The sequence below is a fragment of the Hibiscus syriacus genome, unplaced genomic scaffold, assembly GCF_006381635.1.
Source record: "Hibiscus syriacus cultivar Baekdansim isolate YM2019G1 unplaced genomic scaffold, ASM638163v2 tig00111851_pilon, whole genome shotgun sequence".
Classification (NCBI taxonomy): domain Eukaryota; kingdom Viridiplantae; phylum Streptophyta; class Magnoliopsida; order Malvales; family Malvaceae; genus Hibiscus; species Hibiscus syriacus.
This window is the reverse complement of record NW_024063203.1, coordinates 780,681-808,424: the sequence shown is the minus strand read 5'-3', so window position 1 is coordinate 808,424 and position 27,744 is coordinate 780,681. Positions and strand designations below refer to the sequence as shown.

General features: G+C 35.0%; 5 protein-coding genes and 1 pseudogene across 6 annotated transcripts; 1 reads left to right on the top strand and 5 right to left on the bottom strand.

Moving 5' to 3' along the window:
* Positions 1 to 987: 987 nt before the first annotated feature.
* On the bottom strand, positions 988 to 4,228 carry LOC120172423. The gene is made up of 6 exons (XM_039179879.1): positions 3,955 to 4,228; positions 3,283 to 3,649; positions 1,677 to 2,959; positions 1,469 to 1,582; positions 1,186 to 1,340; positions 988 to 1,104 (listed from the first exon to the last, which is right to left on the bottom strand). Exons 1-6 carry the CDS (start codon positions 4,195 to 4,197, stop codon positions 1,056 to 1,058), a joined length of 2,211 nt encoding a protein of 736 aa, XP_039035810.1. The 5' UTR covers positions 4,198 to 4,228; the 3' UTR covers positions 988 to 1,055.
* A 2,610-nt stretch (positions 4,229 to 6,838) lies between these two features.
* Positions 6,839 to 8,988, top strand: LOC120172432 (V-type proton ATPase subunit e1-like). The gene is made up of 3 exons (XM_039179888.1): positions 6,839 to 7,028; positions 8,053 to 8,100; positions 8,877 to 8,988. The coding sequence occupies exons 1-3, from the start codon at positions 6,931 to 6,933 to the stop codon at positions 8,941 to 8,943; spliced, it is 213 nt and encodes a 70-aa protein (XP_039035819.1). The 5' UTR covers positions 6,839 to 6,930; the 3' UTR covers positions 8,944 to 8,988.
* A 359-nt stretch (positions 8,989 to 9,347) lies between these two features.
* LOC120172464 (syntaxin-51-like) lies at positions 9,348 to 12,484 on the bottom strand. Its single transcript, XM_039179916.1, has 6 exons — positions 12,381 to 12,484; positions 11,682 to 11,900; positions 11,307 to 11,509; positions 11,132 to 11,232; positions 10,969 to 11,013; positions 9,348 to 9,853 (listed from the first exon to the last, which is right to left on the bottom strand). Exons 2-6 carry the CDS (start codon positions 11,894 to 11,896, stop codon positions 9,722 to 9,724), a joined length of 696 nt encoding a protein of 231 aa, XP_039035847.1. The 5' UTR covers positions 11,897 to 11,900; positions 12,381 to 12,484; the 3' UTR covers positions 9,348 to 9,721.
* Positions 12,485 to 14,332: 1,848 nt separating this feature from the next.
* Positions 14,333 to 16,183, bottom strand: LOC120172446 (40S ribosomal protein S8-like). Of its 2 annotated transcripts, none has more exons than XM_039179897.1 (5): positions 16,092 to 16,183; positions 15,917 to 15,989; positions 15,353 to 15,683; positions 14,717 to 14,886; positions 14,333 to 14,601 (listed from the first exon to the last, which is right to left on the bottom strand). In XM_039179897.1, the coding sequence occupies exons 1-5, from the start codon at positions 16,093 to 16,095 to the stop codon at positions 14,526 to 14,528; spliced, it is 654 nt and encodes a 217-aa protein (XP_039035828.1). In that variant the 5' UTR covers positions 16,096 to 16,183; the 3' UTR covers positions 14,333 to 14,525. The 2 variants fall into 2 exon arrangements, with proteins under 2 accessions (XP_039035828.1, XP_039035829.1); XM_039179898.1 differs by having other exon boundaries at positions 14,333 to 14,597; positions 14,714 to 14,886; positions 16,092 to 16,180.
* Positions 16,184 to 18,376: 2,193 nt separating this feature from the next.
* LOC120172493 lies at positions 18,377 to 21,476 on the bottom strand (annotated as a pseudogene).
* Positions 21,477 to 23,227: 1,751 nt separating this feature from the next.
* LOC120172494 (mitochondrial import inner membrane translocase subunit TIM50-like) lies at positions 23,228 to 26,444 on the bottom strand. Its single transcript, XM_039179945.1, has 10 exons — positions 25,978 to 26,444; positions 25,751 to 25,839; positions 25,252 to 25,288; positions 24,858 to 24,919; positions 24,625 to 24,738; positions 24,325 to 24,429; positions 24,121 to 24,219; positions 23,835 to 23,991; positions 23,587 to 23,689; positions 23,228 to 23,462 (listed from the first exon to the last, which is right to left on the bottom strand). The coding sequence occupies exons 1-10, from the start codon at positions 26,264 to 26,266 to the stop codon at positions 23,414 to 23,416; spliced, it is 1,104 nt and encodes a 367-aa protein (XP_039035876.1). The 5' UTR covers positions 26,267 to 26,444; the 3' UTR covers positions 23,228 to 23,413.
* Between the last annotated feature and the right edge of the window lie 1,300 nt (positions 26,445 to 27,744).

Below are 27,744 nucleotides of genomic sequence, written 5' to 3'. Positions count from 1 at the left end.
TATTATATATTTGTATAATATTACAAATTGTAAAATATTTATATATTTTCTTTAAAAAATTAAATTCATAATATTTATTAATTTTTACAAAATTAAAAATATAAAAAATGTTTAATGAAAGGGTAAAAAAAATTTAACCCCTAAACTTTATATAAAATTTTAATTATAGACTTTTTTTGTAAATCTAAAATAATTTAAGGATAAATTTGTAATTTAACATTCGTAGAATTTTTATTATTCAATGACAGGAGAAGGATATTTTTGAAAAAAAATAAAAATTTAAGAGCATTTTAGTCCAAAACGCCGGTAATGTTACAATACCTAAGGGAAGGGAGGTAATGACATTCCCGGTAATATACCCCAAAAAATCTACTATTGGTAATAAAACATTACCGGGAATGAGATTCCCGGCCAACCAAACATGGGAATGTGGGATTCCCATCCCATGGGAATCCTACATTCCTTGAACCAAACACCCCCTTAGTGTTATCAGATCTGGATTTCTTTCATCTTCTAGCTTCAGATCTTTTCTTTATTGACATTAGAAGTTACATCTGATCTGGGTTTCTGTTAACTTATATCATCTTACTCAAAATTAACAAATTTTTATCATGATATCTTTAAATTTTACTTTGTTCATATATAAATTTTGTAACGTGTTTAAATATTATCATCTAAACATACATTTATTGAATGGTTGAAGACAAGATTGATTTATGATTGTTTAAACAATTTGGAAATGCATGAAGAAATGAACTTAAATTGCTAATCAAACTATGGATACACAACTAGCTCTAGGGAAAAGACTACTTATGATACACTAGGCAAATAGCAAGCAATGATCCTCAGATGTGCGACAGGTCCAAGCTGCAAGCTTTTACACTGTGTTCAACATAAACAGTTACGACTCCGGATAATGTATCGGGAAAAATATGTTCTGGATGATATTAAAAAACCAAAAACGAAATTGAGATATCGATACTACATTTACCTGATCCAAGTAGTGATATCATTTGCCATGTCAACTAGTAAAGGCATGAAGATGCATAACTGTGTTAGCTTGATATAGGCTGAAAGCTTCCTTGGAATTCATCATAAAGCCATCTGCAGAATGAAGATTATTAATCGAAATCCGATTCTTCATGTGCTTAATACATGATAAGATTATCAAATGAATACACGTACTTGCATAAGAAAATTGCCCTTAATCCTTCTGTTGCTTCAATTCCTGACTGACTTCGCCTTTCACTTTCTTCTTTGAATTTAGCAGCAGGAAGAACTTCACAAGGGCATTGAATCGAGGTTGCCATTACGGTGCTATCATTATTAGATTCATAAACCTACAAAAGAATAACAGAAGGAATGATTGGCAAACCATTGGATTTTACTTGCTACCATGACAGACGAGTAGACAACATAGAGAACAATAGTAAGAAAACGGTCAACTTAATCATGCATGAAAGATTACCTCACTCGTTTCGGGAACACATGGATGAACAACACCCTCCGGCAAATCATTAGGAAAGTAGCACCTTTTGACAGCCACCCACTTTATCCCGGTTTTAGCATCCTCCCACATTGCCTGCAGTGCAGATCGAAAACTATGAAATCTGTTTGTTTTTATAGGACATAGGGTCTAGCAAGCTCATCATATAAATTCTTTTGAACATGCTTACCTGAAGCTTAGATGGTATCAGTTTATCCCGGCCAAAATGAACAATGGCATGATTATGAACTTTATAAGTTATTCCATTGATGCAACAAGACTGGTAAAACTCTTTCTCATCCACAACTTGAAGTACGTTACCATCCCATTCAACAGCACACAAACCATCAGAAGAAAACCTTGAAATCACAGTATTAGCTCCAGAATTCCCAGTAGGATTTACTGGTGCATTTGCAGCATCTTGTTCACTTTGATTAATCTGTTTAATGCAGTTAATATCTCCTTTCGAACCTTTCTCCAAATAATTAATTCTGGAGCTTCCATCATGGCAATTATTTGAAGGGATTTCAGCACAGTTTTGCTGCTCTGTTAGGATATCTTGATTGTTATGTGAAGGCTGTGAATGATCTGCCTTGTCGCTGATAGTGTTAGATGATGTATCCGCAGGCTGTGACAATGTTGTATGATCTTTTTTTTCTTCATGATTAGATGATTCAGTCATTTGAGAATGTTCTTCAGGTTTCTCATTTATTGTGCCAACAAAAGGTGAATCGCATACAGCCTCCAAAGGTATTGTCGATTTCCCTTTTGGAACCTTGGAACCAGATGCTGACTCATCAGAGTTGCCGTCAACTGTAGTGGACAGGACAGGAGTCTGCAATGCTGAGCTTCCATTTGCAGTTACCTTCTCATGATTGAGCGTGGGACCCAGATTTTCCACTTTCTTCTCTGAAGATGACTGAGCTTCGGCTGAACTAGAGGGCACTTTGGGTACATTGATGCTTCTCATGACACGACCATATTTGGGGGGCAAAGGCTTCCCATTGCAAAATGACAAGCATCTAGCACAGTGCCACTCGCCCCTAGGGATACCCTTCGACTGCAAACACTTCAAGTGAAATCCTTTCTCACATGCATCACAAAGCAGCACATTTTCCACTTCATTAATGGTAAGTTTGCACGTTTGACAAGTCACAGCCTTATTCATATACTCTCTAGAAGGAGGAGTCCAGGTAGGATGTGCAGGAAGCTTCGGTTGCAACAACTTTTGAACAATTCGAGCAATTTCACTGTGATTATTAGTAAATGGAGGAGCTTGTGTAAAGTTCACACCTTGCGCAGGCTGGTGCACACTTGGAAAAGTTCCGGTCGCAGTTTGAGTATTGAATGGTCTAAAGGTTTGATGATGAGCTAAAACCTTGTTCTCTTGCCCAGGTTTACCTACTGCTGCAGGTTGAGCTTGCATAGACCAAGTGGGAGCATTGGCGAGTGAATGACTTGCTGAAGAGTTAGCTGAAACACACAATATCAACATTCATTCGAGATGATGCACAGATAAAGAAGCTTAAATGTTCAACAGAACCAAATAAGAGGGAGAATAATGGCAAAATTTCGGGAAAAGAAACCACGATATTAGAATTTGCTAGACTATAGAATCGATCATATCATAATCATCATAGAATACAATTCCAAGCCAAGAAAACATGCCCCACCCATGGAAAAAGTAAGTAGACCGTATCATCTAATCTCTCCCAAAAAGTTTCAAATTATATGTAAACAGGCCCGTCAACTTTTTTGCTACCAAGGGTCGGAGACCTGGTCGAAGAGAGAATTACCTGGTACATGGGAAACAAAAGAAGCCACGTTTGATCCTCCATCCAACTTAATCTGTGGTCTGTCGACCCTGGGATAAGCAAACGAAGACGAATTTCCTAGATGGCCACTTGGTAGCCCAGTGGACATTGTTGCCCATTTTACACCGCCAGTGGGCAATTGATGCTCCAACGGAGTTGAACCCACTGCTGTAACATGAGACGAAACTGGGGTGCCTCCAGAAGACACAGTTGCATGAATTGGTCGATCTGATGGTAAAATGCGAACTGCATTCGATGAGCCATGGTTTTCAGCGGATCCACCAACATTGCTTTGCACTGGCCGAGATGTATATGTAGCAAGAGTAGTGAATTTCTTTGGTTCTTCCATCTGAAAATCATTGAGGTAATCGAACACTCAGATTCCAATAACATGAACTTTTCACAAAAAATCAGTATCACATTCAAAATATCATAAGAATTCTACAACATTCATAAATGTCCTATTTGAACCAAATTAAACATCTCACAGCTTCAGACATAATCCTTAATTCCCCAAAAGTAACATGAAAATCAGTGAAGAATATCAAACCATACAATAGATTGAGGCCTTTAATTTTCCTGATTTCCCAAATGTACCAATTAGAAAAAAAAAATAAATGCAATGGATTCATTAAAATAATAAAAAGTTTTTACCCTCATTTTAGAAAATAAAACCTTCTGAGAAATCGACATCCCCATACCCCTGAACCCTAATCTCTGTTCTTTGAGGTGGGAATTAAGCCCCAGCTCTTCAATCACATCCCCTATCGCCTCCCTCCCAACAATATCCTTAGGCGTCATCTCCCCGCACATCTCCGCCAACGTCTCACGTGCCTCCGCCATCAACGCCGTCTCAGCCGACGTGGGATTCCTCCCTCCGCCCCTCATCTTCCCCATTGTGGACAGCACCAGCACAATCTCCGCCACCCTCTTTTTCTCGACCCCCCGCTTCTCCCCCACCGCTGGATAAGGTTCAAACGCCGCTACGTTTTCCCCGGCACCCACCTCGGGGTCCATTATAAACAATATTAATCAAAACCCAATGTTGTAACTTCACGAGAGTGACGGAAACCAGAACGAGAGAGAAAGGGAAAGGGAAACACAGATCGAATGGGAATTGGGGAAATTACAGAATTACAAAAAATTTCAGGAAACTTTTTGGCGGGTAAATTGTGGGAAAGAGAGAATTTTTCAAATTAAATTTTTACTTTGAGAAAGGAAGGGATCAGAATTATGGCTGAAAGAAGCGAGGGATTATGAGAGCGTCGAATGACAATAAAGATTAAAAATATGGTTTATTTTGGGCAGTTTTATGGTTTAAATTGAACCGACCGGTTTACTCAAATCGGACCGGATTTGAGGAATTTGGGGATTTTCGATTTTGAGGTGAATGAATCTAGGGCTTGGGTCTTTGTGAATGTTATACGGTGCGGTGACAGGGATGCGAGCGATGAGGACTAGCCACGTGAGTAAAAGATGTAAAGTAGCATTTAATGCATTGCCTTTTTAACCTTTGCATTTTGGTCCCTAAATGTAGGATTTTAATCCTCAAAATGACACATCATCTCACAAAAATAAAATGTATTTTTAAATTTTTAGCTTAAAGGTTACTTTTGTTCCTGTAGTAAATCTAATTTATTATTTTCGTTTCTATCATATTTTCGCATCAATTTACCCCTCAAATTTGTTTGATTGTATTATTTATATCTTTCTCCTAATCTAAAACCTTAATTTACGTTTAGTTTAGGTTTTGATGTTATATGGTTTATAATTTAGGGTTTTAAGTTAGGGTATGATATAAAATGACGCGATTGAGCAACTTCGAGTGTTAAACTGATACGAAAATACAATAGAGACGAAAGTGATAAATTAAGTCTACTATAAGGACAAATGTTTTGCCTAAATTTTTCATGTGATGATATGGTGTAATTAGGAATGGTCTCAATCTTATATAATAATAGATTACTTTTAAATTTCGAATTTAAGATATATTTTATGAAATATAGAATGAGAGGCGAGGCAAATTTAAGTTTAAGATATAAAATCTAAGGTACACTATGCGTTTAGTACTTAAATTATCAGTTTTGGTTCGTTTTATACCTAATACTTTTAATGTTTTTAAGATCATACCTGAATTTTAGTTTTTGTTTTATTTTAGTACTTTTGTTCAAAATTTAAGTTAAATTTTGATTTTTTTGGAAGTTTAGGTACTAAATGATTCAAAATTGATAGTTTAGTACTAAACGCGTTAAGTTTTGAACAATGTGGTACTAAAATAAAATAAAATAAAACATCATGCATGGTTTTAAAAAAGCTAAAAGTTTAAGTATTAAAATGAATTTAAAATTTAGGGTTAATAATTTATGGTACGGGATTTAGGGTTTCCTAATGCATTATCTATTGAAGGAAACCACATTAGTTACTGTCATTGACTATCGTCGAAACTAAAATTCTCTAACAATTCCTTTAGGCCTTGTAATTTTGAACTTGATGTCATCTTAATTGAAAAAAATGTCTCGATATCATGGTAAAGTACACAAATGATCTATTGATTTAGGCCTTTGTCGAGTCAATTGATTATAAAAAGTTACAAAATAGTTTATCGACAATACGATGTTATTTTGTTGAGTCTATCGACTATAAAAAATTACAAAATAGTCACTTGACTATTCATATATTCCAAATTCGTCATTTTTCGTTAAAAAATTAATGGCAACCTGAGTAGACATTAACTGTTAGTACAAATGATCTATTGATTTAGGCCTTTGTCGAGTCAATTGATTATAAAAGTTACAAAATAGTTTATCGACAATACGATGTTATTTTGTTGAGTCTATCGACTATAAAAAATTACAAAATAGTCACTTGACTATTCATATATTCCAAATTCGTCATTTTTCGTTAAAAAATTAATGGCAACCTGAGCTAGACATTAACCTGTTAACTAAGATATGATAAAATCTGACATCAAAAACTCAAACGACTATCATATCTCATTCAACATGTTACCGTTTAGCTTAGACGATCATTAATTTTTAACCAAAAAATGACGAGTTTGGAACACATGAATAGTTGAGTGACCATTTTATAACTTTTAATAATCGAGAGACTCAATAAATCAATGACCTATAAGTTGAGTGATCATATTATAACTTTTAATAACAGAAAAACTCAACAAAGCAATTCTCTATAGTCAAAGGACCATTTAGGTATTTACCGTTCATATTAATATAATCTAAATCGAATTCTCGATCCATAAATAATTCTAAAAGTTACTTTAAAACATTTGGGCCATATTATCCCAATATGCGCTCCTATTTACTTCAAGCTTGGGCTCAAGGAGACGGGCCATTGATGAACAGTTGGTTTTCCGAAGATCCGAAACTAAAACCTCCACAGAACGAACCTTCCGAATTCCGATATACAAATCCAAACTCGAGTCCAATTACTGTTATTTTCTTGCATTTTCTCTGAATCCAACAAAAGGATTTAGTTTCTCAGCATATGGATTATATCTTATCTCCGTATTTGTTTTCGGCTTTGCTCAGCCTGGAATCCAAGTTAAATAATAAAAAAAGATTTCCTTTCCTTTTTTTGCAGGAAATTTTGTGTAAAATCGACATCTTGAACATGGGTTTCTTGATAACAACCCTAATTTTTGCTGTAATTGGGATAATCGCATCGCTTTGTACCAGAATCTGCTGTAACAGAGGTCCCTCTGCTAATCTGTGAGTGTCCTTTTAAACAATAACTCTTTTGAGAATTAAAATTTGCTCTTTTTATTAGGCCTTTTTAGATTTAAAATTCATATGTTAGAATTAAGTTTAAAGGGTATCTGTTGATTGGTATACTTCGATGAAATATGCTTTAATTCGGTATTGTAACTTGCAAGAACAAATTGGCAACCAATGCTGAGTTCTTTGCCGTGGTTGTTTACTCTGATCCGGAATGAACCTCATCACATCTCATTGCATTGGGCTGTGCTGTCAACGCATCCTTAGTGTCAGTTAACAGAATTGCATTGACCCTCTGCGGGCACGATCATTGCTCCGATCAGGCACCCGCTTGGTGCGCTGAGATGCGCTATCTTTAAGGAAATATGTGCCGAAAAAACCTCACCTAATTGAAGTTCTCTTTAATTTCTTCTAATATAAATATACTTCTTTATATTTGATATTCAACCACAGAGATGGGATCATAAATATACTTCTTTATATTTGATATTCAACCACAGAGAACTTTTCATATTTCTTCTAATATAAATATACTTCTTTATATTTGATATTCAACCACAGAGATGGGATCATAAATATACTTCTTTATATTTGATATTCAACCACAGAGAACTTTTCATGTTTCGTAGATAAACTAGATCACTCTTTGGAGTTAATTTTCGTATTTATACATCGTAACCCTATTTTATAAGTAAATGCGGACACATACAAAAACACACTTGTATACATTTTGTGCCTGTACTCATTTTGTATGCCTTGGGGGCATTATAAGGATTGTAGGTCCTAGAGGGTACCCTGCCACGACACTGGGTAAAGATTGGTGGTCTAGCAAACTGGTTTGACTGAACTTTTGTTATTCAGTACCATGTTCTGCTATAGAATAGCTTGGTTTGCCATTTAGAGTAGTTTCTAGATGTTTTCTTTTGTTCAATTATTATTTCCTGCCAGATAAGAGTAATTCTCCCTAGATTTTCCTTGTTCTCATCGAAAAACTGCTTTCCTTTGTTTTATTACGCAGGCTCCACCTAACACTGGTCATTACGGCAACAGTCTGTTGTTGGATGATGTAAGTTTATTCTTGTTTTGGATTTTATCTTTCTTCTTTAGTAGCTTGACTTTCATATGAATTCTGTTTGTAAATTATTAAAATATGAAATCTTCGGTGTGCAATAATTATTATATCTGCAGGATTCCTTTGGCCATGTTGTCCTAAAATTTTTGTCTAGATGAAGAATAGAATGCCTGCCTTTTCTGGCTATCCTTTCTGCAATGAGGAACTACTTTTTCTTCCTAGGATTCTGAATTCGCATAGTGGCACATAAATTGAGAATCAATGCCTTTGCAAAGACCTAATTTGAAGCTGTATATAAAGAACTTGACATAAAATGAGAATAATATCTTATGTAGCTTGTTCATTAGGTTCTTTAGCTATGAATTCAGCAAATATGTCACCTTGTTGAAGGCTGCGTTCTTTAAGATCCTTAATATGCTGCACAGTTTCTATGATCATTGCTATAATGATTGCGGAATAAGGTAAATTAATAGCTTCATTAGGCTGCCTTGGTTCTATTCATGTATACTATTCATACAAATGACCTATGTCCTGCATTGAGCACATAGTTTGCTACCATGTTGTTTCAACTCTCTATTTTTCTAAAAGTGACACTGATGACATTCTCATTTGAGTCCAAGTAACCCGACAGTGGTATACACCTTTAACCAGTGATTCCGAGGAAGTTAATCTATATAGCTATTTATACGTATAGATCTAGTTTTGCAAGTGAAGAGGTTTTGTGTCTTTGTCCTGTTAATTTGTAATGTTAGTTCCTTTTGCTTTGACAGGTGGGCAATTGTATATCTTGCACAAATGAAACCACTCATCGTCCCCATTTTGAGTGAAGGAGAGTGAGACCCTTCACACAATCGATTCAGAATTGTGTTAGAATCTAGTTGTCATGTAACATGTTTTCTCATGTTTTTTCTGTAAGTAATCCTTATTCAAAGCTTGAACTTTGAATTGATATTATGAGCACTTCACTATTGGTTCACATTTGTTGATTTCCATATAATAATAGTGTTGTTTCCATCAGACATTATGCAGTTTTTAATGAAATAATTATGGAAAGTACATTCATTTTTATAATCTTTCTTTTCAAGATACCAATCAGTAGATTTAGTTAAATTAACTGCTAGATCTCTTAAACAAGGTTGAGTTTTAACCATGAGGTTGTAACTGGAACAACTGGATTGAAAAGATTATTAGAATAAATCGTATAAAGACGCAGATTGAAAAGATCATTAGAATAAATCGTCTAAAGACGCAAATAAGACGTAAGTTACTCGTACATTTACAAAGTTGTAAATACAAACTCACTCAACAACTACTTCACACTTTGTTACACGGACTCTTCATTTTTCTTGAATACATATGTCCCATATTTGTAGAGGACAGAGTAAGGTATGCACATCTCCAAAATATATGAAAAACTTAAAAAAAAAATGAGCATATCCTTATTGGATGTATACTTACATCTAGCACTCACTCCAAGTCCGTGTAACATAACTTCACACAAAGAAAATTACGAAGAAATGTGGAGGAAGCCGATAAAAGTTTCCAAGCTGAAAACAAATTCTACCCATACAAACAGAACAAAAGAACGAGCTTGTAGGTTCGGTGTTCGTAGGTATTACAAGTACTTGATGAGTAGATATATGACAACAACCAGAATCACGATTCCGATCACAGCTAAAAGCATGCAAATACAAGAACAACCTCCTCCAGTTCGCTTGGTCAAAATCGCAAGGTTTTTCTGCACCCTCTGTTACAAAACAAGATACATCCAACAAAATTTGTACTTATTAGAACCCGCCATGATAGTCAAGTTCCATTTTTTGTAGCAACTAGCAGTGTTGCCAACAGGTTCCCCTTAACATCAGGCACCATTGGCACTAAAGACATTATCAGACAAGTTAGCATTTGATAGGAGGCATGCGGGCCAAAAGCACCTAGACATCCTTTTTGCAAAGACAATTGGTGCAAAAAAAGCTCATGTAATTGAAATTCTCTTTAATGTCATTGTTTTAACTTTGTTTTTCATTAGCTTTTTACCTTTCCTAGTAAGAAAGAGGATAATATCAGTCTTTACTCGATATTCAAGTATTCAACAACAAATACGAGACCATAAGGAAAACATTCATACAGCCTAAAAAAAGGAACAAAAATTGCTCATGTTTTGTAGACTAGAGCACTCTTTAGAGTTTATTATCATACTTATGTTTATATCATTGAACACGTCTACAGAACACACATACAAAACCCCACACATGAATATTTTGCACCTTCCTTCACCGAGGTGAAGGGTATTTTTTTGCACCTATCGCCTTAAAGGCGAGAAGGGTTCTAGTGCCAATAGTGTTCTATATTTCAACTATTCTGGACTTCAGGCACTAAGAAAATATTCACATCGCATTCAACATGGAATATTTCAAATAGTCCATTCTTTCTCACACTACCAATGCATCAATAATCACAAACAATATAAAACTAAAAAAAAAAAGGCAACATTTTCATATCAATTGCTTTATTTTGCTTTCATCAAACTGCCATAGAATACTACTTATAACCAGATTATTTCAACTATAATTCGATAACCAATGACTAATCCTTAGTTAACTTGAGAGAACTTCCAAGTTAAATAATCCTTGGATGACCATGAAATATTTCTTTCCTCCTTGAAGCCATACTATGGATTCAATGCTTAGTTTATCACTCTCTAGTGAAACGCTAGGACTCGTTCAACTTTAGTTGAATGTCATTAAGTAATAGGTGGACCAGATTAAATATATTAAAAACAATAACTGGATTTTGTTCCATTCAACAAAAAAGGAGAATATAGTGCTGAGAAAATGAAAATGTTAATTACTAAATGTTTACCCGCAGCCGAGAATCAGTAACATCCACATGATAGTCCAGGTCGTCCTGCATGGAGGAAGCACAGGATAATGTATAGTCATGGATGATGAATCAAACCTCACGAAGCATTTTTTTTAAAGAAATAAAAACCAAAGAGGATAGCAGAAATAAACAGAAAACATACAATAAGTCGGGTTTGCAGATCAAGTTCTTCATTGACAGCCAATGCAATATGCTTCGTGCTTACTACAGTTTCCTCCAACTTCTCAAGATCCTCATCTTGCTCTGTTCAAAAAATGACAACCTCATAAGTTGAGGGAACTCGAGCCATTTTACAAGCTAGCACTAAAATAACTTGCCTTTCATTATTTGTCGTTGAAGACCAACAACGCCAGAATTATCCAAACCAACTGTTCTACTCATGGCATCTGGCTTAATTTCCGGGCCCAACAAGCTGTCTCTATTAGCAAAGTTCGACATGTTGAATGCAGAAGCCATCTGATTGGCTTTTGATCTTAAATTTGCAATCATGTCCTTGCGACGATTCATCTCCTTCTCTGTTCTGTAACCAAAACACGAAACATCAAGTGCTGAAAGCCAGTTTGCTCATGATAAAACACAATTTACAAAGCAAGCAGACACAGAACTACCATATTTATAAATACCACATATGATCAAAATTACTAAGTGAACATCACTTTACTCCTATATGCACCTCGATTAAGGTGACTTACAGGGGCTTCCCAGCCGGCCTAGACAAAAGGGATTGCAATCCATCAAGTCTAGTCCCTAAAATCGTAATCTTCCTTCTTATAGCCGATGCATGGCGTTGAGTCTCCGGTCCCGATGCAGGAAAGGACCTCCTTTCAGATATCATGGCATTGATATCATCCGCAATTTTGACTGCTTCATTGCATTCTTTAACCCATGGGTCCGAAGAAGATACCATTGACCTTAGACAAACAACAATCAAGTCAGAATCTAATCTATCTGGCCAAAAAGATACATAAAATCTACAAACTTGAACTCATCGTCCAGATTATGAAAGAAGAACATATAAGGGCTCATTGAACTAGCAAAATTAACCCAATTTATAATTCTGAGAAAAATCCTTTCCTCTTTATGTCCTTCTGAATTTGATGGCTTCTTTTAGAGAAATAAACCACTAATCACAAGAAACCAATAATGCTTTCTTTTTATAACCGGATATGAGCTTATATTGAAAAAAAAAAAGGAATCAAATTCATGAAATAAAATCCAAAATTCATTAGTCCAATTAACCCCAAATGCAAAAAGAAAATAAAGTTGGGAAATCTAATTGAAAACCCATCAACACAATCCCAGATTCCTTTCAAAAATGGAATTAAAAAAAATACCCATATCACAAAATGCAAAATTCAATTAAAAAAAAAACGAAATCATAAACAACTTACAGAGATGAAAAGTGAGCAATGAATGAGCCAAGTCGATCAAATCCCCCAAAAGAACAAGCGTAAACCCAGAATGGGGATATTTCTTAGCTTTTGAAGATCCGTAGAAAGTGATCAATTGATTAAGAGCACTTAAAAGAAGAGAGGTGAAATGAAACACGCCGAATTTGATCGAATTTTTGGATCGTTGGATTATGGGATTTGGAAACGGCGCCGTAGAGGATGGGTTCAGCATTTTCTACTTGCTTTATTTAAAAGAAATTAAATTAATCTTACACAAAAAAATTAAAAACAAAGGGTAAAAAGGTAACTTTTTGTCTTTTAGTAGACTTAATTTATAACTTTCACATCTATCGTATTTTCGTATCAATTTAATCATCGAAATTGTTCAATTGCATCATTCTATATCATTTTGTACCTTACCTCTAACATGAAATTTTAAGTTAGGGTTTAGAGGTTATGAGATTATATTTTAGGGTTTATGAGTTATAATTTAGGGGTAGAATATAGAATGACGCAATCAAATAACTTTGAGGGTTAAATTGATACGAAAATGATAAATTGAATCTACTATAATGACAAAAATAACTCCTAAACTTAAAAATATTATATTATTATAGGATATGACGTGGCAAGTTAATATAAAAATTTGGTCAATCTCTTCCACTAACGATATAAATAATGAATTGGAAACGAATAAATTCAAACTACTCTATTGAACCGAAAAAAGTCATTCTAAATTATTATTAAATTTATGATATAATTTATTGAAACAATTTTAAAAACAATTTATATTTCTATTTATTTATTTATTTATTTATTATTAAATCAATAATTTTATCTAGAGATGATCAAAATACACTATCTTGATACTTTTGAATCTGAATTTATAAATGGCTAGAGAGAAAATTACCTTGACAACCTGGCGACACAAATATATCCTTAGCACAGAAACAGTCTCTCAAAGCATGAAGAACGGTAGATCTAAGTTATCCTTTGCTCTGGTTAGAGATGCTTTGTTTGCACTTGGTGTGGACGGCTTTGCAAGATTTATACTTCTTCTTTGGAACGTTTGGAACGGTCGTAATGCTAAGGTTCATGAAGGTAAGATCTAACCTGTCTGGCTTCTTGCTGCTAATGTTAAGTTGCTACACAAGGAGTATCTCTTGGACAGGAGTAACGCGGTAGGAAGTAAGTCGCGACCTCCCCATCTACCTGTGGTGATGCCCCCCTCGGCCAAGTTTGGAGCTGCTGGTAATAGGCTGACTCCTCGTCATCATCCGGGAACTTCTGTGCGCATCGAGGAGGAACACTGGACTCCCCCGCACCTAGTTATGTCAAGATTAATGTCGATGGTGCCTCTGATCTCAAACGACATTTGGCAGCTGTGGGTTTAATTGCTCGCAATTCGGCGGGGATTTTGTTGGGTGGCATGGCTCTTTCTTCATCGTCCTGCGTGGAAGTCGGTCTCGCTGAGATACATGCACTTGTTGCTGGTTTAACGTTTGCTCGTGAGAATCAATGGTAAATAAATTGAAAATACAAATTTATCTCTATACCTTCTTACCATATCAAATATAAATTGAAAAAAAAAACCATAATCTTCAAATGACAAATCTTCAACTTTTTTAATGAAAATATGAAAATAAATGACTATTTAAAAGTTAATTATGAGTATGATTAGCTATATGAAAAAAAGAGTAAGGTGAATAACTTTTACCATGTAATAAGAAAAAGTCTAAGTAACAATCTAGGTCTATTTTCTCATAGCATTTTTTTTAAAGAAACAATAATTCATCAGTAGCATATTCATTTGCACATTCAACTTCAATCGCAAGCATATGTCAAACCCCAATAATTCCATCCTCAAATCTCAACAAAACTAGCAAGATGAACAAAACAAAATCATAAAAGGTAATGAAGAACTGGCAGATTAATCAGAGCGCAACATAAACTGATCGAAATAGGCTGCATTTATAAAGTTCAAGATCATCGAACTTCGAACACGAATACGTTGTCAAACATGATACAAGCCACTAGTCAACACATTCAAACTATCACAATCTTAAATGTTCTGGAAAGGTAAATAAATATATGGCAAAAAAGGAGATTCTGTTGTGTAAGACGAAAGCTCGCATAACAAAAATTTTAGGCAGCACCCTTCCCCTTCTTCCTCTGAATCTTCTTCGAGTAGAATTCCAGCTCTTTGCCTTCCAAGATATACCTGCCAAACCCATATCACATTATATCAGAACAATAATGACTATAGTTACAATGACTGGAAAAAAACTAGTTGCCCTTGAATGATTTATTTTCTTGAAAACACGACAATGGCATACCCATCACAGCGGCCACACTGGCCAGGCCTTGAAGAGATACAAGCCAATAAACGACCACTTGCAAATTGATCCTCAATATGTGGGTTGAGCTTGCGATCCTGCAGACGTTTCTCCAGCTTCCTCACAACATGGTTGCTCTTCTTCACCTCCTCAGTGCTGGTTTCACCTTCCTATAAACAGCAATACCATCATATGAACCAGACACATACAGACTGATATACTTATGCTACAATGAAAGAAATCAATGTTGATTCAACAATTATTTTCCTTTGATGCATCAGAGTCCGATACATATCCAGCTGACACAAGTATAGAGGTCTAAACCAATAAACATCAAACACAAACTTGTATCCAGCACTAACAACCCATTCCAAGTATTATTTACATTTATATACACGAGTCACAAGTAGAACCACAGTGAAAAGCCAAATAGTATATTGCAGGAAAATGAGAAAGAAACTAAAATCCGCTGCTTACTAACAAACTACACCACTAACACAGACGACATCAAGGGTTAATTTCCATACAACACTTGCACAAACCAAATAGTTACCACTACAACAATTAACTCATTTCACAGGTGCTGATAAATTGTAGTATCCATGTGACCAGAACGTTAAAGAATAATCACCGTACCTCTCCTTCCTTCTTGGCTGCCGTTGTTTTCTTCTTGCGACCGATGTCAACACCATAGTGCTGGAGATACCATTGCTTGAACGGAGCAGCATCAACTTGAACAATGGCACTCTTCACCAGAGTTTGGGTACGAACCAACTCGTTGTTAGATGCATTGTACACCACATCCAAAACTCTGGTCTTTCGAGTCACGCATTCGCTTCCCCATGAGTAGTTTCCAGTGTCGAGCCTCAGTGCACGCCATTTCACATTCCCACCACGAACCCTGATCCTCCTGACAGTCTTGTTGCTTGACAGCTTAGTGTTTGCTGGTTGCCTTCCGAGCTCATACCTTCAAAAATAAACCAACAAAAGTTGAGAAAAAAAATACACTAATAGAAAATGCCAAATGGGACAACCCAATAAGGAAATTGGAAACGATCTCTGGCAAAAACTGGTACATTTGATCAAGTAAACTAGAACGACGCAAACATATTCTGTTAAACCATCCTAAACCAAATTTCTAAGCCAAAAGAGCAAAACAGAAAACCAAAGGAAATAAATGGTTTGCAGTTTGCACATTACTTTCTCTTCTTCCTCCAAGCCTTCTTTTTACCACCAGTGGCACGTCTCTTGTGCATAGAATCACGAGATATACCTATAAAGAAAAAAGAAATTAAACGCAATAACGAATAAAATTAAGCACAAAATTACATAATTAGAAGATATAAATGAAGAATTAGAGGAATCTGAGAAATACCCATTTTGGCTGAGGCAAAAGTTCAAGCCTGCTTTGGTTTTTTTTTTTTGTGTTGAAGCCAATCCCACAAGAGAGTGAAGCTAGGGTTTGAGAGGCAGCACAGCAGCCATTAGGAGAGATTGAAGCTTTTTTATATCGTAAAACCCTAGCTATTTGAAATTACAGTGATACCCTCGTTGCATTAGATTTGTTGTAGGGTAGAGTAGTCAATGAGTACGTTCTCTCTTTAAGGCCCAATAAAAATATTTGGGCTCTTGATTTAGGCCTAGCATACCTATTTTAAGGACCAATAAGTGTGTGAATTATATTTAAAATTGATTTTTATGTTTAAATAATTTTTTTTATTAAAAATAGGTGTCTAATGTTTCCAATGTTATACCTTTAGGTGTCTAGACTGTAATCTCCGTTTAATTTGGTCATTATCTGACATGTGTCAGACATCTAAAATTATAAAAAAAATTATTTTAAAATACTTAATATTATTTTAAAAAACCCAAAAAATTTATTTCCTCCACCACTAATCGACAACCGTCGGTCCATAGCCTTCACTATTAACACCATCATAACCATCTCGTCGCCACAACCGAAACTCATTCCTCCATTTACCGTGAAACTGCACCAGTTGTAGTGAAAATTGTCGTGAAGGATGGTCACAATTTTCGGGTTTTCTTTGTTATTTTCTGGTGATTCTGACGACTTCAATTGTTCGTATGTTACACAACTGCCACTATTGAGTTTCTCACCTGCTCACATATGATTTTCTTCTTTCACTGAAGTTCGAATAAATTTAAAAAGATTTACATATAGTTTAACAAATTTTATGTTTGATGAACTTCAAGTTTCAGTTGCCAACTAAATGTTCTAAAATAAATATTAATGGTGTCAATAATTAAATTTAAAATAAACTAAATCAAAATTTTAAATTCTTAAAAAATGTAAATGCTTAACACTCAGTAACACATTTAACCATCGCACCTATGACATTCTTAGTGCTCGAATCCAATACCTCAATGAATAACAACAATTTAATTTCCATTAAGGTCATTCAATTCAATTTAAATCTTAGATTCTTAATTGCATACAAATAGTTATACAAACCCTCTTAGTAGACTCAAGTTCGAACAATATTATTTGCATATTTTTGTGAGTTTATCTAATCAAATAGTAAAGACTAATGTTTTGGATAGAGAAAAAAAATATCAAGTTCGAGAATTTAAATACCTACTTTCATCTTAAAAAAAGATAAATTACAAATTTGATAATTGAACTTTATTATTTCTTTTCTTTTATTTCACTTAATTTACTTTAAAATTTTTCAATTTTCTCACTTAATACATGAATTTTTTTAGTCACTCGGCCTTTTTCTCACTAACGATGTTATAAATTGACTTTTATATAAATACAAAACGACGTAGTTTTAGTGAATTTATTTTAAACGATGTCGTTTTAACACCTTTAACTATTTAACAGCGGAGTGAAAAAAAATCTAATATATTGAGTTCAGTGAGAAAATTGAGAACTTTTAAAATTCAAGGAGCAAAATAAGAGAGAGGATAAAGTTTAATGATGAAATTTGTAAGTTACCTTAGTGGAAAATAGAATCCCACAAAACAAAGTTGATTGGTTAGTGGAAGCCTCCTAAGATCCGCATGACAAAAGGCATAAAACCAAGTCTCGTGCTCTTTCTCAAAGGGTAAAAGGACAAAATGCCATAAATTTTCACATAAAAGGCACATAGAGGACCACAAACATGGAAGTATCTCTTTTTAGTCCCCCACTCTAAAAGTAAATTTCAAATGAAAGTGATATTGAAAACCCTAGCAAGATATGTCCGGTATACTCGTGTTTAACACGAGTATCCGTCACATATCCGGACATAGATATGAAAATATGGTACTTTAAATACAAGAAAAAAATGGGACATACTCATACGGGACACGTATCGTGTCCGATACTCTCAGCTCCGGAGTCTGTGTAACATAAGAATAGCCATTGAGAACAAATATCCGAAGAAACACAACTAGAACAATAGCTGATGCAACATGGTAACAATTCTACACGATCTGAATAGAACGCGTTTCCGATCACATCGGAGCATATCTTAACCATTGGAATCACGTCTTTCATTCACAAAACAGCAAGGAGATGATTTTATCATGTTCTATACATATGACACAAAATGAACAAGAAAAGAGAGACGTCGAATGCGTTCACGGAGAGCTTATCCGCAAAAAGGTTACAGAAAGAGAGATGTGCCTAGTAAAAAAAAAAAAGAATCAAAATACGTTGTAAATTATTTGATTAGGTTTTTTTATGGATATCCCTCTAATGTTTCACACTAATAACTTGAACAGAAACTCCTTACAATCTGAGAGAAAAATGATTCCGGATAATACAAAGAAACCGCAAGGACAAGAAGTAAGAGCAACCCCGCTAGGCATTCCGGCAGCTGAAAAGGATATATAAGGGGAAATCGGAAAAATTATATTCATTACCTATGTTTGATGTGCCACTACCGGTACAGTTTTCTCGGAGATGCATGGTATATTAATCGGAACCAATCTTCCGGAGTATATATCCCACAATCTGATTGTACACCTCACTCAAATGCCAAGAAAGGAACCTAAAATGTTCGCTACTAAAACAAAATAGAAGAAAAAAATCAAATCGAATTGGATCTCAAACCTTACAGAAAATCGCTTGTAAACTGCTCGCTCCAAACGTATTATCAAATCAATAAACCTCGTTAGTGCTATACGATCAATTTCCTTGTAAGCTGACATAGTAATGAAGCCTGTTTTTGAAAATTCATTCACTCTACATAATAACTTCTGATACCCGAATAACAGATCTCCTAGGCAGCAATTCCTGCATATGGATCAAACAAATAGGAGAATTAACAAAAACGCAGCAACTAGCATTCCCCTCTCAAGGTTCAAATTTCGGCATATACAAAATGCTCGTATTACTGAAGTTCTAGTCCACAGATAAAGTTCCCGACTGATCTCTTCCGTGTTATTTACGACATCAGGGAAGTCGGATAAAGAACGTGACACTGATGGATTCTGCTACGGTACCACAAGCAGAGTACGTTTAGTCGGCTTTACTTAGGGGATGTGAAACCAGACATGAAAAACAACTATAAATAATCTTCAGACTCCTTTTGAATCAAATAGGCAAAACAAGTAGGATCTCCATCTTGAAAATAAAACAATTTTGTAAAAGAAAAGAGTAGGATCTCCATTTAAAATTCCGAACGCTACGAAGTTGAAACAAATTTATTCCAACTTATACTAATGGCTTTATCCTTATTCTCTTTGACTCACTCCGCTAATCAGATGCCAGAAATAAGTTTTAAGTATGGGTTCCAAACATCAATAAACTATGACTGCAATTACGCAATTAAACTTTCAAGACATGAGTAGTTATTTCCATCGAGTTGAATCTTAGAGTAGGCGTAACTTAAATTCATAAGCGATTTCTAAAGCGCCCACTTCAAGGAACTAAATAGAATATTACCTCTATTGGTCTGTCTACTAGCAACACTGTAACTTCCAACATAGTCCTCGGATGTTCTAGCAGCAACTTCTGAGGATATATCGCCAAGCCCATACTTGAATGAGTCAGAACCATCCAAGTCAGGAGTTGCAGACCGCCAAGTTGGGTCACCATAAACCGAACCACCACGGTAAAGATCCCCATAGGACCCCTCGAAATTACCAGTTGATCCAGCAAATGATGATGTTGGAGCTGCAACTGTTCCACTGTTTCTTCCGTATCCTGCCCTTGCCAAACCAATGTTATCATCGGTACTCACATAACCAGAATTCCCACTGGTGTAACCGGAAGCATTACCTCCACTTTGCATAGGCAGAGAAGGGCTCCAATTAGCCCCACTGTTTCCCAAAGCACCGAAATTCCCACTTGCAGTCCCCAAGTAACCCCCAGGGCCGGAAACATTTGTGGCATTGCCGAGGTCTCCATTTCCCCCGACACTACGAGTAGAAGAGCTCAAACTAGGATAATTTCTTCCACTCCCAACACCATAGCCAATAGGAGTGCTATACCTGTTTGGATTCCCAATATAATAGGGGCTAATTATCCGCCCATACCCCAGACTGTTGGCAAAGTTGGAACTCCCACCATAGCTCGGGTTCATTGCTTGCTCTATATTCATACCAATTCCATATCCGGTGGTGTTAAACGGACGAAACCCTGTTCGAGCACTAGTAAGAGGATTAAACCTACCATCCATCCTGACTCCAAAGCCTCCTAGAGGGCTTAGATTATATCCCTGAGGATAATCATTGAGGATGTTGGCAGCCCGACTCAAACCATAATTATATCCTAAAACAGGGCTACGGCTGGGGCCTGGAGATAGTTCTTTGGGACTGCCCTCTTGACCTCAACCAGTTTACCACTGAGTTCGTGAAATGTTTTGTGAAGGACTCTGCCTACTGCTTCCTCTGAATCATAAGTGATGAAACCAAATCCTCTCGGCCTTAGTGTGATATGATCATACATCACTACAACATCAGTAATTGTACCAAACCGATCAAAGTAGTTCTTAAAGTCACTCTCAGTGACTGTAGACGGTAAACCTCCCACGAAAATCTTTTTTGTGCGACCAGGAGCGGGAGATCCAGTGATGCCACCAATGTTCCTGTTTAAATTGTTTTGGTCATCTCTAGGGATAGCCTTCTTTGCCTCAACCTGAAAATCGATGAGCCAGCAAGTTTAATTAAACAATTTCATGACATTTTCTGTCCCTCCCTCCCTATAAATTGGATAGAAACAGTGATCTCACCGTACGACCGTCGATCATATGCTTATCCATAATTACCCTCTCGGCAACAGCAGGATCAGCAAAGATAACGAAACCGAAGCCACGGGCACGACCGGTGACACGATCTCTCATTATCATTGCCTCCACCACTTCTCCATACTTCCTGAAATACTCCTTCAGACGTTCCTCATCAGTATCCCAAGATATCCCACCAATGAAGAGTTTACCAAGATCTGAATCCATCTTATCTGCAATCATCAATCACCATTTTCCAAATCTAAAAATCTAAACTTTTCTTTGGCACAATTGGATTCAAAGATTAAATTTTCAAATTAAACCAGAACTCTAACAACAACAATTCAGTAAATGAAATTCTTGGACAAGTTTAAAACAAGCAGCACATGAATTATCAAATCAGCAGCTAAAAATGTCCATCAACTGATCAAAATGTGAACAAAGCAACAATCAAACAGGATTATTAAAAGAAACAACACACCTTTTGGTATGAATTATAGACAGAATCCGATCAAAGACACACTGGGTAGTTGTCAAATCAAAGGATCATCTGGAAAAAAAATCATGCACCAATCAGAGAACAATCCAGAGTTCCTGAAGATAAAAACAACGAAAATTGAGACCCAATTATGTGGATCAAGGCAAAGTAAAAGTGTGTAGAAAAAGATCAGGAAACAGATAAGAAAAGATGAAAAAATTTACCATAATGGACATAACCCAAATCAGAAAATGGGGAGGAAATCAAGATCTGAGATGATGAATGATGACAAAGGAGACATACTTCAGCTCTTTCTATTCTTCTCCCGTCTCTTTTCTATATTTAATGATATCAAAATAAAGTAATTGAGGAGAAAGCTAGACAGAGAAGTTAAGAGAATAATATATATATGTTGGGGAGAGAGAGAGATTGGAGGATGCAAATGCACTAAGAATATCTGGTGTTGCCTCGTAAATGGCAGGAGAAACTGATGTAATTGAATCAGGGTAATTTCTGGAATAATATTTATTTAGTTTATTTTTTTGAGAAATTTTTATTTAGTAAAATTATATTAAAGAAAAAAAATTTGGAAAAAAAATAATTTATACTAAATTGTCTGTTTTGATGGGATTACAAATAGAATTTTGATAATAACATCACATCTTTAAAATTATTTATTTACAAATTAAGATATATTCGCTTAATGAAATTTTCGAATACATAATCTCATCAACTAATATATGCTCTTATAAATCATCACTTATTTGATTATCGACAGACTCAAAAAATTTGTCAAAAATCAAATTTATGAGTTGGTAGTTGCTTTTAGTTATTCTATCAGCTTACAAATATTAATTATGATCATAGGTCTTATCCTAACACGCATAAAGGATCAACATATAAACGTATGTGCTAGGCATGAGAGAAGGCCCTCCATCTTTTGGATCGTGTTCACTTACTCTTTCTCCTTACTATTCTTCATCTCTTCATTTATTATATTCGTCACCGATCAGTCATTGTTTAATCACCCACTACAGTTATCCACTCAAATTAGGAGAATGAATCGTCTACTACCGTCACAATTTCTTTGTTTCTATCAACCTATTTGAGCAAACTCAATGTGAATGACCATGGTACAATGACATTTTCTTCAATCGCTCTACCTGCGGTCGAGTACACTTTCTTCAATCGTTATACTTGCGGCAAACTCGACCGACCATCACGATTATGCTGTCGGAGTTTCAGAAGGGTTGTCGTTCAAAACACGAACACAAGCTGATTCTGTAACCGGATTCATAAGCTCAAATTCTTCTACATAAAGAATGCCATGACTGCATGAATCATGCTCCCCGGTTGACTCCGTTGGTCGTCATGCAGATGCTGAGGACGAATACATACATACATATATATATATATATGCGCGCGCGCGCATGTGTGTCAAATCAGGTACTAATTTTTACCTTAACATCAAGTCAGGTTAAGTCAGGTTTCAAATCGAATGAAACTTGGCTTTCCCTAAATTCAAGTCATTTGACAGATAGAGGAATGTTATATTCAATTCGAGTTCAAATGGGTAAAATACCAAGCCCGACGTGTGACCAACCCTATCCATATCTAACTGAATTATTAAAATATCAATTGTACAAAAATTATAGATTGTAAACCTGCTTTAATTTCATGTTAATATAAGTAAATCCCTAAATCAGGAGCTGATTTATCAATCACTCAGCTATCATAGGCTAAAAGATTATTCATGTGGCAAAAGTAACTGAATATTGCAACAAAAAGGAACCCTAAACATCAGCTGTTCTCAGAATTTTGATTCCATCAAACCATCTAAAGATGTTGGAAGCTTGCCTACATGTAAGCCAAACGAACTTACAAGTTATTCTGTCAGATATTTAAACAATGCAGTGAAAGATGCAATTCATCAATGTATAATTTATCAGCAAAAAGTTTTTTTTTTTCCTTTTACTGCCAAAAATTGAAGCTTGAAAACTTGATCATATTCTTCGATTCCATCAACTATACATGAATCTGCCCTCATCGCCACCAGAAGCGACCTTGTTGTTGCCTTTGTTCTTGCTTTCGCCTGTGTTACCATTGTTCCAAATCAAAAGGCGTTCGTCGAACAAGATTTCACCAATGTTATCGAGTATGAAATAGAAAAACTGAGACAGGTTTTGAGAAATATGCATAGGTAAGAAAGAAGTAACCTCCGGTACTCTTTAGAACGTTCGAGAAACTCTTTGGCAATATCTTTTCTTTCGTAAGATTGTAATACTTGTCTGATATCAGGTGGACTATTGCGGGCTACATCTGTTGAAAAACCAAAACAGATAATACTAATCAAGAGAGGCTGTTTAGATCGATCAACATTAACCACATTGGTTAGCACACATGCCATGTTATAGATTTGAACAACGGCATCAAGCAAGGGGAAAAGAAACTGCATTAAACTTACATTCCAGAAATGGAATAAGATCCAAAAGTGCTGTATCCTCGCCCTCGAGTTTGAATGGCTTAATAGGGACACAATTTTCAGGTTGAAGGCTAGACTCGAACGCATGAGCACTCACATATAAGATCTTGGCTGGATCCCGGTTAAGCTTTGAAAAATCCTGCCAACACCAATCGTTTCTTAAAAAAATACTCGAGCTCTTAAAGACACTCTCTCATAGATTAATACACTTCATATAGCATAAACTGAAAGGAAAAACAATGCAAACAAGTAATCAACTATAACATACTCTATAATGCTTGCCATTCTGATATTTAGTATCGCCCCTTGATAGCCTATATCGTATACAATGGTTAGGATCCAACCTTTCGCAGACAGGATCAACGTACTGGATGAGCCAAAATAATAAATAAATAAATTAAATTTCTGGTAACATCAGTTATCCGATGCTTATGTATTCATATTGTTGTCACAAAATAAGTGCTTAAATTACCATATTCATCTGGTCAGAATACACAACAATTTCGTAATACTTTGCCAGATGTTCCAAAAAGGCATCAACTCCAGGTCTTTTGAAGGTACGCCAGCCTCTCTCTCGCTTTTCCAACCCAAAAGGAGAAAAAAGGAAAGAAAAAAAGAGTTACAGACATTGATGTGCGCGTTAATAAAACAAAACAAAAAAAGTCTAAGGAAACCATATAAAAAAACATTTGATGTGAGCTTTAATAAAACAAAACCAAAAAATAAAATGTTTACAAGGAAAATGGAAAATAGTTTTAAGTCAGAATATTACCTTCCAATCTGTATAAAGTAATGTCTCATTCAGATCCAGGACAAGCGTAAAAACATGTTGTTCTTGAGGATGCAAATCAGGAAGAAGCTTATCTGAGGTCGGTTCAGTAAATTCCTGAAACATGAGATGCAGTATAAGAATAAAGAAAATGAGAACTTCATGCTAATATAAAGAAGAAAATACAACAGTTAGGAAGGACATAATAAAAAAACAGAGAGGAGGAGAGTACTCACCAACACATTTTCTTCCACTAACCTCCTGAGATCCAGATAAGATTCAAATGCTTTAGCTGGAACTGAAATTATACAAGCAAAGAAGCCATGAGCAAATAGGGGAGGAAGCAAAACATGTAAACAAGACAATTGCTGAACAAGTTAACAGAGAGTAATGAGCACCGAACAATGAACTTCTTTTTGCTGGCTTAATAATCTTATGATGAAATAACCCAATTATTCTAAAGAAACAATTATGTACAGTTAACTAAAAAGGCTAAAACAAAATGTAAAAATAACTCTGTTACCAAACTATTTTTCTAGTAATTAGATTAGCATAGAGAAGAAAGAGTTTAGAGAAAAGTGCAGCTATGAACTAAGAAAGTAGCAATACGAAATAAAGAAATATCCTAACCTGTCATAGCGGTAGAGTAAAGTAAGCCTCGATATTTCTGAAAAACGAGATGGAAAACAACTGATTCATTCATAGAAGCAACAAAACAATGATTATATCAAATTACTAGGACTTAGCAGAAGTGCCACATATATCCATTCATATGCACAAGGACACTAATACAAATGCTGGTGTAACTGATATTGATGTACTCACCGCATCAAAGCCACTGATCATATGGGAAATGACCTATGGGGAACAATGATGGATGGCTTTTATGTTATTATTACAAATGTGAGCAGATAAAATATTTTCCTACAGATTGAAAAGAAATTGTAGCAAGATTTTATAACTAATTAAATAGAAATGCAGAAAAAATCAATCGCAAATAAATGAGAACCAAATTATCCGTATAGCAGTTATATAAATTAAACAATTTGTACACAGCATTATTCAACTAATAAGCTAAAATGAGAAAATTCATTAAAAATAATAAAATTCCAAACAAACTCAAACATACATCAACAGCAGATGCATCTTCACTAGGAGCAAAACTTGCAGCAGCCCGCAATGCCTTTGCCTTCTGATCTACTTCCTCGTACGAAGACTCTGCAAGACGAATTAAAATTTTAAAATATAAACATTTTTAATCATATTAAAAACCCACATTTTAAACAGTAATGTAAATTAAATCACAAATGAGTGAAATGACCAAATCTTAATCAAAAGAAGAAAAAAAGACTTAACTGTAAGAGAGATAACCAGAATAGCCAGCAGTTCCTGTAATAGCCGCGATGAGTCCGTACTTGAGAAAGCTCCAAGATTTCCCTCCCGAAGCTTGTGGGGCAGCTTCCGGCGCCGGAGAAGGAGAAGGAGGATTCTGAGATTGATCGGAAAGAATGGATTGCGAAGCCATGATCGTCTCTCGTGATGGATTTGAAGAAGAATCGACTCCTGAACTTAAAAACCTTCGATTAAAGATCTTTGACCCGCATTTATTTGAAAGTATACGAGATCGAATAACAATCGAAGACATTTTTATTAGGGTTTTCGATCTGTTGCTGGTTGGGTTGGGTTGGTTTGTTTGATGAAGGTTTCGGTAAATTGTTTAGGGCTTCTCGGCTTTTACAGATCGAAGTAGCGATGAATTCGGCACGGGGATGTTAAAAATGGACGTTTGGAAGCTGGTTTTGGTCAATCTTATGTTAGAATAGTGGAATCTGGATGGGAATGGGCCTGATCTCGCCAATACTTTGTCTCGCTTACTCGTGATTAGGGATAGTCATTAGTCGGGTGAAGTCATGTTTTTGATCTATTACTATTTAATTTTGGTATAATATTTTTTAGGGTAAAGAACACAAATGGTCCCCTGACTATGGAATATTATTTTATTGAGTCTCTCGATTATTAAAAGTTACAAAATGGTCATTAGACTATGGAGTGTTGTTTTTTTGAGTTGTTCAACTATTAAAAGTTACAAAATGATCATCCGACTATTCATTATGTTCCAGACTCGTCATTTTTCGTTAAAAAATTAGAGGTTGTTTAAGCTGATGTTAACATGATGACTTATGTGAATTTGTGAAAACATGGACAATTCCAAACATTGTATAATATATTCACTTCTAAAATTTGGGTAAATTACGTTTAGTATTTAAACTATCAATTTTGATATTTTTAATACCTAAACTTTATATTTTTTCATAACCATACCTAAAGTTTAGTTTTTATTTTATTTTATTACTAATGTTCAGAATTTAACGTTAAGTTTTGAAAAAATCGAAAGTTTAGGTACTAAACTGTTAAATTTTTAACGGTGGGGTACTAAAACGAAACAAAAATTAAACTTTAGTTATGATTTTAAAAAAATAAAAATTTAAGTACTAAAATGAATCAAAACTAATAATTTAACTAAATACGTAATTGACCCTTTAAATTTTATTAACGAAAGCCGGTGATAATACTGCGATTTGTGGACCAACATGAATAATTGCAAAATTACTTTGTCAACAACGAGGACCATTTTCTGAGTTTTTGTTTTTGGAAAGGCATTATATTCTTATATTCTTATCCATTTTGGATAATTATTTCCACGTCGGAATTTATTTTTTCTAATGCTTTGAGTTTTATATTTATAATTTATCTACAAACTTTTGCAAAGAATTTGAAGAAAAATGTTGAATCTTATTTTTAAGAGTAAAAGATTGCGTATTTTATTCCCAATATTTTTTGTTTAATCTAATTTATTGATAAATTATTTCAAATTAAATATTTTAAACGTCTATTATAGTAATATTTTAAAAAAATTTAATTTTTCAAAGATTTAATATTTCATCCTATTAGATAAATTGATCGTTAATAATTTATTTACAATTTTAATATTACTTTGTGGAAGTGAAAAAAACTAAAGAGATTAAAATTTGAAATAAAATTGATGACTAAAACTCATAATTATTTAAATCAATTACGCTTGTAAAAGAAAAGTTGAAGCCTTAACAAAGCGGGTCAGATTAA

What these genes read in the sequence shown, in the direction of transcription:
- LOC120172423 (XM_039179879.1), bottom strand. Translation starts at nt 4,197, where the DNA reads ATGGGGAAGATGAGGGGCGGAGGGAGGAATCCCACGTCGGCTGAGACG. An exon ending in GTGTTCCCGAAACGAGTGAG is followed by an intron (nt 1,341 to 1,468) that starts GTAATCTTTCAT and finishes ATTCTTTTGTAG; the next exon opens with GTTTATGAATCTAATAATGA. An exon ending in AGGGCAATTTTCTTATGCAA is followed by an intron (nt 1,105 to 1,185) that starts GTACGTGTATTC and finishes TTCATTCTGCAG; the next exon opens with ATGGCTTTATGATGAATTCC.
- LOC120172432 (XM_039179888.1), top strand. Translation starts at nt 6,931, where the DNA reads ATGGGTTTCTTGATAACAACCCTAATTTTTGCTGTAATTGGGATAATC. An exon ending in AGAGGTCCCTCTGCTAATCT is followed by an intron (nt 7,029 to 8,052) that starts GTGAGTGTCCTT and finishes TTTATTACGCAG; the next exon opens with GCTCCACCTAACACTGGTCA. An exon ending in ACAGTCTGTTGTTGGATGAT is followed by an intron (nt 8,101 to 8,876) that starts GTAAGTTTATTC and finishes TTGCTTTGACAG; the next exon opens with GTGGGCAATTGTATATCTTG.
- LOC120172464 (XM_039179916.1), bottom strand. Translation starts at nt 11,896, where the DNA reads ATGGTATCTTCTTCGGACCCATGGGTTAAAGAATGCAATGAAGCAGTC. An exon ending in AGGCCGGCTGGGAAGCCCCT is followed by an intron (nt 11,510 to 11,681) that starts GTAAGTCACCTT and finishes TTTTGGTTACAG; the next exon opens with AACAGAGAAGGAGATGAATC. An exon ending in ATCTGCAAACCCGACTTATT is followed by an intron (nt 11,014 to 11,131) that starts GTATGTTTTCTG and finishes TCCTCCATGCAG; the next exon opens with GACGACCTGGACTATCATGT.
- LOC120172446 (XM_039179897.1), bottom strand. An exon ending in CAGCCAAGAAGGAAGGAGAG is followed by an intron (nt 14,887 to 15,352) that starts GTACGGTGATTA and finishes TGCTGTTTATAG; the next exon opens with GAAGGTGAAACCAGCACTGA. An exon ending in CAGTGTGGCCGCTGTGATGG is followed by an intron (nt 14,602 to 14,716) that starts GTATGCCATTGT and finishes TGGGTTTGGCAG; the next exon opens with GTATATCTTGGAAGGCAAAG.
- LOC120172494 (XM_039179945.1), bottom strand. Translation starts at nt 26,266, where the DNA reads ATGTCTTCGATTGTTATTCGATCTCGTATACTTTCAAATAAATGCGGG. An exon ending in TTACTCTACCGCTATGACAG is followed by an intron (nt 24,920 to 25,251) that starts GTTAGGATATTT and finishes GTATAATTTCAG; the next exon opens with TTCCAGCTAAAGCATTTGAA. An exon ending in TCTTATTCCATTTCTGGAAT is followed by an intron (nt 23,690 to 23,834) that starts GTAAGTTTAATG and finishes GTTTTTCAACAG; the next exon opens with ATGTAGCCCGCAATAGTCCA.